At 38.2% G+C, this 10,682-nt stretch overlaps 1 protein-coding gene across 1 annotated transcript in view; it reads right to left on the bottom strand.

Annotated features, from left to right (window-relative positions):
• Positions 1-10,682, bottom strand: part of syt16 (synaptotagmin XVI) — a 36,363-nt gene that overhangs the window by 13,567 nt on the left and 12,114 nt on the right. Inside the window, exon 3 of the mRNA XM_073833735.1 lies at positions 2,536-2,748. Coding sequence (XP_073689836.1) covers positions 2,536-2,748 — 213 coding nt within the window. The remainder of the gene's footprint in view (positions 1-2,535; positions 2,749-10,682) is intronic.

Here is a 10,682-nt window from a genome sequence, read left to right as displayed (position 1 = left end):
AATCTGAGGGTGCAAAAAAATCTAAATACTGAGAAAATCACCTTTAAAGTTGTCCAAATGAAGTTCTTAGCAATGCATATTACTAATTAAAAATGAAGTGGTATTATATTTACGGTAGGAAATTTACAAAATATCTTCATGGAACATGATCTTTACTTAATACCCTAATGACTTTTGGCATAAAGAAAAATCGATCATTTTGACCTATACAATGTATTTTTGGTTATTGTTACAAATATTCCTCTGCTACTCAAGACTGGCTTTCTGGTCAAGGGTCACAATTTTAATACAGATAAACAGACAACTATATTTAGAATTTAGCAGTAGATTTTTAAAAGAGAATTAAAGACATGGTTAGCAGCTCTGTCACACTCTGACACACACTTTCCCTGAACGTCTAGCGAAATAAATTTTATTGACGCTCTGACAGATAGCGTAATTGCAGGACAGGCTCTTTTGACCAATCAGGCTCCTCGGAGCAGATGATAATGATAGTAATTTACGGCTTTAAGTGCTTGTCCTACGTGACTCGTGACTCTGTGAATTTCACTGAATGAAATCTCTTTCAGAGTACAAACTGTTCTACTCAGCAGCAGTGAGCAATTAACTGCAGACAAGGGGCAGTTACTCTGTTGCCAAGGTAATCGGAAAGACGCTTTTCCATGGCAACTGATGCCGTGATGAACATTCTGAGAAATACAGCTCCATACAGCAAGAATTCAGTGGACACAAGCAACCAACTGGAGGCTGTTTCAGTTGAGCTATGTCTAATTGCAATGTACAGATCAGGGATGTTGACTGAGCATTACATGCCTTACAGTGACTTGACAGGCAGCACATTTATAAATATTTATAAAAGGCGTTTGGATTTGTATTGCATCTTCTGAAACGTATGTTAGCTTTAGTCTTAAGCAATGTTCAAATATTTAATAAGCATTTTTATTTAACATTATCAGACTGAATGTTTTGAAAATTCATTATATTAATTGGTTTTCATTCCTGGTTCATTTTGGGTCTTAAATCTCTCAAAACAGTATTAATCTAAGCAAAAGTCTCCATTTGATCTCTATGTAATCTTATTGCTCTCTAAGAGGAAAAAAGAAAATATTAAAGACATCTCCTTTGTTAAATTGCATTCTATGGAAGCCTGTTTCCGCCACTGAATAAAAAATGGTAAAAAGGTAAAAAAAAAAAAAAAAAGTCAGTTTTGTGAGATATAAACTTGAAATTCCGAGAACATCAGTCTTTTAACTGAACATTATAACTCGCAATTTCACACTCACAATTCTGTGAACAAAAAGTCAGAATTAGGAGATATAAGAATTGCAGAATTGCAAGCTACTTTCTAACTCGCAATTGCAAGTTTATACCACACAATTCTAAAAAAAAAGTAGAATTGCGAGTTTATATCACGCAATTCCGAGAAAAAGTCAGAAATGCAAGATATAAAATTGCAATTTCAAGAAAAAAGCCAGAATTGCGAGTTTATATCTCACAATTCTGACATTCTAACTTGCAATTGCAAGTTTATATCCTGCAATTCTAAGTAAAAGTAGAATTGTGAGTTTATATCTAGCAGTTCTGACTTTCTAACTAACAATTGTAAGTTTATATCATGCAATTCTGAGTAAAAAGTAGAATTGTAAGCTTACATCTCGCAATTCTGACTTTCTTTCTCTTATATTCAACAAACCACTAGTCAGCACAGAACCTGTCCATGAAACTTAAGTTTTTTGTTCGTTTTTTTTGCCTTACATCATTTACATACTATAATATTATTTATTATTATTTTCAGTTTTTATTTGAATTTTAGTTTAAGTCAGTATTATGGCTATGTAGTTTTTGTCACTTTAATGAGTATTTTTAAGGAGTTAATTCATTTTTATTTTAGTCTTAGTTTTAGTCATTTTAGTACTCTAGCTTATTTCAGTTAGTTTACAACGTTTTTTTTTTTTAAATTTGTATATTTTGCAGTTAAATTATTTAATATTTACATTTTGTAGTTAAATTATTTTTTTGTAGTTTTAGCCAATAGTTTATCAATAATCAACACTGGTTTACAATAAAGCTAATTAATTAGACTTTTATTTTTTTTTATTAATTTTTTTTTTTTTTATGTTAAAAAAAAAGAAAAAAAGAATACAGTCAGCCAAGGTCAGCATTTAATTTTGTTCTGTTATTCTGATGACAGAGTAAATAGCAATCTTTTTTTCACAATCATCCAGTCACACACAGAAAACATACCCACACATACCCCAAGCAAAAATGCTTTTGAAATAACTGAATGACCTTAATGAATAAAATGAATTTCATAAATTCAATGAATTCCTTCTTTCTAAACCATGGCTCTAAGCTCAATTTAGCAGTGTTGAGGAGCTGCTTCAAAGTGTAGTGAAATATTTAGTGTGACTGACATATACATAGCTGTGATATATATATATATATATATATATATATATATATCAGGAAAGCATAACTACGCTATGCATATTAAAATACAAATATCCGAGGAAATAGAAGAATGTGGGTGCGCACCTTCACAGTCAGACGGCCCTGAGCTTCCTTCCTCCTGGTCAGACAGCAGCCGTTTAAATTTGTGATGTTGCCCTGGTGCATTCTGGGGGTTGAGCTCCGTAACACTCGAACGGAAACTTTGTGAGCGGGAAACCGAGATCTCAAACTGCTTTGCTAACTCATCATCGCTGTCTGATGAGCTGGAAACCTCACCATCGTCGCCGTAACTATTCACTGCATACACAGATGGACAAACAAAAAAAGTTACAACAATTTAGGCAATGATAATGTTTGGATTTCTCTCCACATAGTAGAATTTCATGGTGCCCGCGAGTTTGAACTTCCAAAATGCAGTTTAAACTCAGCTTCAAAAGACTCTAAATGATCCCAGCCGAGAAAGAAGGGTCTTATCTAGCGAAACGATTGGTCATTTTCTAAACAAATTGACAATTTATATACTTTTTAACCTCAAATGCTTGTCTTGTCTAGCTCTGCGTAAACTTTGTGTATTCCGGTTCAAAACAGTTAGGGTATGTCGACTCTCATCTCATTTTCTCCTCCAACTTCAAAATCATCCTACATTGCTACAGAAGTATCAACCCAGTGTTTACAAGGTGAACATGCAAAGAAGATCAAATGCCTTTTACTAAAAAAGATAAAACAGGGATGTAGGATGATTTTGAAGTTGGAGAAGAAAATTAGATGGGCTCAAGCATTTGAGGTTAAAAAGAATATAAACTTTTTTTTTTTTTTTAAATGACAGATCGTTTTGCTAGATAAGACCCGTTTTCCTTGGCTGAGATTGTTTAGAGCCAGTTGAAGCTGCATTTAAACTGCATTTTGGAAGGTCACCTCGTGGACACCATAGAAGTTCATTATATGGAGAGAAATCCTAAAATGTTTTCCTTAAAAAACAATTTCTTTATGACTGAAAAGAAGAAAGACATAAACATCTTGGATGACAAGGGGGTAAACTATTTGTACATTTTTGTTCGGAAAGGGAACTTCTCCTTTAAGACATTCTGATACCTAGAAACGGTTCTGTTTTTTTTTTGTTCAATGCAAGTCTATGATCATTTTTGCATGTTATCATAAATAAAATCAAGTCTGATTGCTTAGAAAACTGAAACAGCATTTCTCAACAAGCCACACAATTTAAGGTATCATTCATGTGTGTGTAACAATCTCTTGAGCACAATTCAAAATAGAGTAAAAACAATAATATTGTGAAATATTACTACAATTTAAAATAACTGTTTTCTATTAGAATATATTTTGAAATGAAATTTATTCCTGTTTAAACTTTTTTCAGGATTAAAAAAAATATTTAAAAGAACAGCATATTTATTTGAAATATAAATCATTTTTAACATTATAAAAGTCTTTACTGTCACTTTTAATCAATGTAATGCATCCTTACAGAATAAAAGTACTAAATTCTTTCTATTAAAAAAATCTTACTAATCCCAAATTTGCAAGGTTATAAAATTTTCAACATTTTTGCACCTTTAATAAAAGAAAAAAAACATTTACTTCATATTGATGAAGGACACTGTGACCACAATAACTTGTTTTTTCCATATTCTATCAAATGAAAGAAAAACAGAAAGAGAAAGTGTTGTTGGTAGGTGACTCAGACATGGTGGTATATTTTTAATGGTAATGTAGAGTGTGTGTAGACAGGCACGTCTACCACATGTACCTAATCGCAAGAGAGTGGCCAATTAGTGTCTTTGGGTCTCTTTTTTTCTCTCTCATCCATTATAGTTGTACTTCCATTCATTTCACTGCATTTCACCACACCATTCACTCTCTCACACACACGCGATCAAATTAGGCCAAGCGGCTATGTAAGGAGCAGCATAGGAGGTTGCCATGGTTACAAGTCCCTTAAGCTCCAGTGTTTTCCTCAATGTACACATTGAGTGTGTTCCATATGACACAATACCTACGCAGGGAATCTGAAAGGAGAACAATCATAACGGCTGTGCCATTCCAAACAGAACAGCTCATAAATAACTGCAGTAAAGAATTCTTCAAACCAAACGTCCTTGTACAGTCCAACTAATAGACATTTTGTATTGAACACATAATAGACCAAGTTTACCTCTCTGATTCTGTACAGAAAAAAAGACCTTTAAATCTTTTCTTCATATATTAATAAATAGTTTAACTAGTGCTGTCAATTTTTTTTTAGTTTAATGGCATTAAAATTATTTAATGCAGTTAACGCAGGGGTGGGGCTAGGGTACTTCTGCTTCAGTCTCTTTTTTCTTGACAAGAATTGCGCTTATTTAGACGCAGGATGTCTTTACGACCTCATCAAACAGGAGACTTTTCAGATGTGCACCCCAACTCCAAATGAGTGCGGAAAAGGCACAGGTGACAAGGGAGCTTCAGTATAACCAGAGTGAACTGCAGTCAGATGAGATGTTGTCTGGCCATATGTCAGTAAAAAATTATTTACCTGTGCTGTCAGCCGCTTAGTGTGCTTGTAGGACATGCTGTAGTCTGTATCATTTCATATTGAAGCACAAATTAAATTACAAACATGCATGTCAGATCTGCATCACGTTCAGCAGCGGCAGCTCTTAAAGTAATAGCAGCCAAATAACTTAATAACTGCTGTGATGTCTGTTAACCAAACAAAAGAAAACAGCAGAAATCAATAACTTTTGTAGCTTTAAGAATTCATCTATATTTAATTTAGTATTTAGTGTTTGATAACTTTATTAAATTTCTGTATATTTCCTACTTGCTGAAGGGCACAGGTAAATACATGACATTTATTATAATGGGTTTATGTGAAGACTGTTTAAAGTTGTTATTTTTTAGTCAAATAAATGTTAAAATTGATAGCTCTGTAATGTTGAATGTCTATAGTGAATGGGTAAATGTGACCCTGGACCACAAAACCAGTCATAAGGGTCTTTTTTTTTTTTTAAATAAATAAGATTTATTGATGTATGGCTTGTTAGGGTGGGACAATATTCAGCTGAACTATTTGAAAATCAGGAATCTGATATAGAATCTGAATAAAAATATAGAGAAAACCTTTAAAGTTGTCCAAATGAAGTTTTTAGCAATGCATATTACTAATCAAAAAAAAGTTTTTGATAAAAAAAAAATCAAAATATTTACGGTATACATTTGATATATTTATGGTACGAAATTGACAAAATATCTTCATGGGACATGATCTTTAGTTAATATCCTAATGATTTTGGCATAAAATAAAATCAATAATTTTGACCCATACAATGTATTTTTGGCTATTGCTACAAATACCAATTAATGTTTTTACATTAATTTAAAGGAAAGGAGGTGACGTGAGGCCAAGTATGGTGACCCATACTAGGAATTTGTGCTCTGCATTCAACCCTTCCAAGTGAACACACACACACACACACACACCCGGAGCAGTGGGCAGCCATTGCGTCGGCGCCCGGGAAGCAGTTGGGGGTTCGGTGCCTTGCTCAAGGGACTCACCTCCGTCGTGGTATTGAGAGCTGCTGGACCTGAGACTCGAACCCCGCAACCTTTGGGTTACAAGTCCGACTCTCTAACCATTAGGCCCACGGCCGCCCCGTAGCAGTTTGAATGTAAAATTATTGCAATTATAATAGTATATTTAAAAACTTTAATGTTCGGTGTGATTAATTAGGGATTTGTTTTTAATTGACTGACAGCACAAATTTTTACATTTTCAATGAAAACCTACTGTATTATGAATAAATATGAACTAACAATGAACAACAGTATATTTAGAAATTGTAATAGTATGTTCAACAAAATAAAAAAGCATTTAATATTATTCAAAACATTTTTAAAAAGTTGTCATTTTAAAAGCAGTCAGCTTTTTTTAAAAGACATTATGAACTGTTAATTTACTAGGTGACAGACATAATTATATCTTGTTTTAGTCTTATTTTTTTATTCTAATGTGAATTTCAGAATCTTTCCAGCTCAACCCTATAGACAGATTTATATCCATTCTATCAAACAGAAATATGAAATTATTTTTAAACATTTACTTTCTAACTTTATTTAAAAATGTAAAATATATATATATATTTTAATTTTTCAGAATGTCCATGATCTTAAAGGGATAATTCACCATTCAGTCATCATTTACTCACCCTCAAGTTGTTCCAAACCTTTAGAAATGTCATTATTCTGCAGTACAAAAAAATATTTTTTCCATACTATGGAAGCCAATATAGGGACTGTCACGCTGTAGGCAGGAACACACGAACAACGACGTAGTAAAAAACGAACATTTAATAAATCCAATGGGAACAGGCAGACACAGGAACATGGAGTGGAAACATCAGGATAACATCAAAGACCGACAAGAGTACAGGGGAAAACACACACCTTATATACACAGACTAATTACAAACACAGGTGCAGACGATGAGGGAGAAACCAAAACACACTGAACTGCGGGGGAGAATGGGAGAAACCAACATAAAGTCCAGGGGTGTGACATTTCACCCCCATCCCAGAAAAGCCGCGTCCACGCGCCGACCGAACTACAAAGTCCTTAGGAGGGGGTTTGGGTGGAGGACGTTCTTCCGGAAGGGGGGCCAGGAATGAAGTCCAGAAAGGTGACAGAAATGTCCATGGAGGTGATGACGGAGGGAGGAGCCAAGGAGGTGACAGGAGGGGGCTGGAGCAGGAGGAGCCAGGTGAGACCCAGGCCGCAGCCAAGATGTAAATCCACGGTGGAGCCGATGGAGGGAGGAGCCATGGTGGAGGAGAGGCTGACGACTCCATGGATCCGACCGACGGAGGCGGAGCAGGTGGTGGTGGAGCCCGAGGCGGAGACGGAAAGCCGAAGATCAAGGCTCTGGCGACCAAGGCGGAGATGGAGATCCGGAGATCCGCGGCGGAGCCGGAGCGACAGAGGCCCGAGGCTGTGCCCGCGGGAGGGAGGAGGTCCAATGAGCCGGTGGGACGGAGCGACGAGGCACAGCCGGAGGAGTATAGTCCTGAGGCGAAGATGGGGCGACGACTGACCAGGGCGGAGCCGGAGGGCCGATGGAGCCCGGTGGAGCTGGTGGATCGACGGGCGACGGCGGAGACGAGGGAGCAGAGAGCCGGGGTGGAGCCGCAGGGTCGGAGGGCCGAGATGGAGTCCAGGACTCTGAGGCTGGAGGCGATGGTGAGGGATCCTCCAGCCATGACACCGATGGAGACTGGCAGACCTGCGGCGAACCCACTGCACAGATGGTGGGCTGAGGGTGAGCAAGGGGACAGACAGTCGACAACGGGAATTCAGGTAGGCTGGGCGGGACCAGCGGAGATTCAGGACTAGGCAGAAGAGGGAGGGTGGGTGGGAAATCCAGGCAGATAGGTATTTCCATGACACAGTCCATTAAGTCCCCAGAGTGCTCTTGCTCACCCCCAGTGGCGGTGCAGTGGACGGGGCTCTCTACAGCCCTCTCTTGCTCTTCGAAGCATTCCACCGGCGCGGATGTAATGGTTGGCTCACGCACCTGATCAGTAGTTTTGACCTCTTCGGCAGTCCATAATGTTGTCGCTCCGGGTTCAGGCTTTCCGTCTGTGACGGGCTCATAATCCGCGGGTCGGGGTGGCTGGCTGGGCTCTGGGTCCGGAGTGGCACTGGCGAGATTCTCCGTGGAACAGGCGGGAAACGAGGATCGGTTTCTCGCCAGTGTCCACTCCACAAACAAGGCAAAGTTCGCTCGAGGGCCGTCTTCGGACGACGGCGCTCTGCAAGACGCATTGAGGCTGGCGTCATAGAACGCACAGAGCGCGTCGTCCGGGTAGCTGGTGTTATTAGCTACGAGTTGGAACATTAACGTGTAGCCCTCGAGCGGTAATTCCCCCTGCTTCAGCCGTAGCAGGATGAATTCTGGTCGGAGGAAGGGATCCATGGGGGAAACACACTACGGAAATAAAAGACTGGAGAAAACGAACGGAAAACAAAACGGAGGTGAACACGCAAAAAAAACTGTATCGGTCGGTCTTTCTGTCACGCTGTAGGCAGGAACACACGAACAACGACGTAGTAAAAAACGAACATTTAATAAATCCAATGGGAACAGGCAGACACAGGAACATGGAGTGGAAACATCAGGATAACATCAAAGACCGACAAGAGTACAGGGGAAAACACACACCTTATATACACAGACTAATTACAAACACAGGTGCAGACGATGAGGGAGAAACCAAAACACACTGAACTGCGGGGGAGAATGGGAGAAACCAACATAAAGTCCAGGGGTGTGACAGGGACCAATTGGTTACCAATATTGTTTACCAATATTCTTCAAAATATCTTTTTTCATGTTTCACAGAAGAGACTCATAAACAGCTTAAAGGTTAGTCTGTGATGACAGATTTTACATTTTTGTTTGAACTATTACTTTAACAAGCATGTAAAGAGTGTCACACTCTAAAAAAGAGTTTCTGCACACTCTAAAAAATGCTGGCTTAAAACAACCCAGCACTCTGTGAAATGTAGACAAACCCAGCGCTGGGTTGTTTTGATCCTATTTTTGGTTAAATGTTTAACCCAACCTTCTTCAAGTCTACTATAGTTTAAAAATTACTACATGGCTGGTTTAAAATTAACCTAAAATTGGAAATTAAAAATCAGACACATCATTACTAGAGTGATCAGCAATAATCAAAAGGTTAATATTTATTGATCAGCAATTAAAAAATGTTTATTATTTAATTATTATTTATTCAACTTTTTAATAAATATTCATTTATTGAACATATTAATAAATATCCATTTTCAACCTATTTTGGGTTCATTTTAAGCAAGTAATATAGTAATTTTACAGTTTAATTTTAAAGCAAAAGTTGAGTTAAATAAAACTACCCAGAAGGCTGAGTTAACCATTTAACCCAACTGCTGGGTCAAAACAACACATTCGCTGAGTTTGTCCATATTTAACCTAGGGCTGGGTTGTTTTTAACCCAGCATTTTTTAGAGCATATAGATTAGACTATGTATTATTGAATATTTGTATATGTGTGTGTGTGTGTGTGTGTGTGTGTGTGTGTTTCATCTTTCTGGATATTTAATATGATCAGTAAACTGAGAACGCCCTCTGAAAACAAACAGGAGAGTCATTAAATTTAAACATGAATACACTGTACACACATACACATGTCATCTTCACTCCCACACACACACACACACACACACACACACACACACACACACACATGTTGGGTTTACATGTTTTATGGGGACATTCCATAGGCGTAATGGTTTTTATACTGTACAAACCGTACTTTTTATCACCCTACACCTACCCTACACCTAAACCTAGCCCTCACAGGAGACTGTGCACACTTTTACTTTGTCAAAAAAACTCATTGTGCATGATTTATAAGCCTGTTTCCTCATGGGGACCTGAGAAATGTCCCCACAAGGTCAAAATCTACTGGTATTCCTATCCTTGTGGGGACATTTGGTCCCCACAACGTGATGAATACCAGGTGCACACACACACACACACACACACACACACACACACACACACACACACACACACAAACGAGGCTGTGTTAAACCCTGCATATGACTGACTGTGTGTCTTAGTGTCTTTCCAAGCAAAAGAATTTCTCAGAAACTTTTGCAAATGATTAAAGTTTAAATTACTATGAAGGATCAACAAAAAAGACATAAGAAAGCTAAGGTTACTGTAGCAAGGAGGAACAACAATTTGAAGACCCTAACTAACACTATGATTATGAAGCTACCAGTCACAAAGAGGTAACAAAAACTTAGGCAGCAAACATGTAACCAGTTTATGAGAGGAACAGAACCACCAGTGATATGTGGATACATGGACAGAAAGCAGTCTCTACAAAAACAGACCAAGAAGAAGGACCAAGAAAGGAACCAATCCACTTAAAAATCTTCTAACCCAGATCTTACCAGCATTGGAGCAGCGTGAAGCCAGCAGACTCCTGCTCTCTAGCTCATCTGTCTCTTCGCTGCTGGGATTCAGATGTTCGACAGAAGGGGCATAATCAAACCTGTTGCCCTGACCTCCCAGCAGCAGCATCTCCTGTGGATCCACTCCAGATCCATGAACAACTCTCAAGTTCTGCTCCACCTCTGAACTTTCATCTTTCAGTGAAACCTCAGAGCCAACAGCTCCGTTTTGGCCGAG

This window comes from Garra rufa, chromosome 2 (assembly GCF_049309525.1).
Source record: "Garra rufa chromosome 2, GarRuf1.0, whole genome shotgun sequence".
Classification (NCBI taxonomy): domain Eukaryota; kingdom Metazoa; phylum Chordata; class Actinopteri; order Cypriniformes; family Cyprinidae; genus Garra; species Garra rufa.
This window is presented reverse-complemented; position numbering and strand designations above follow the sequence as displayed.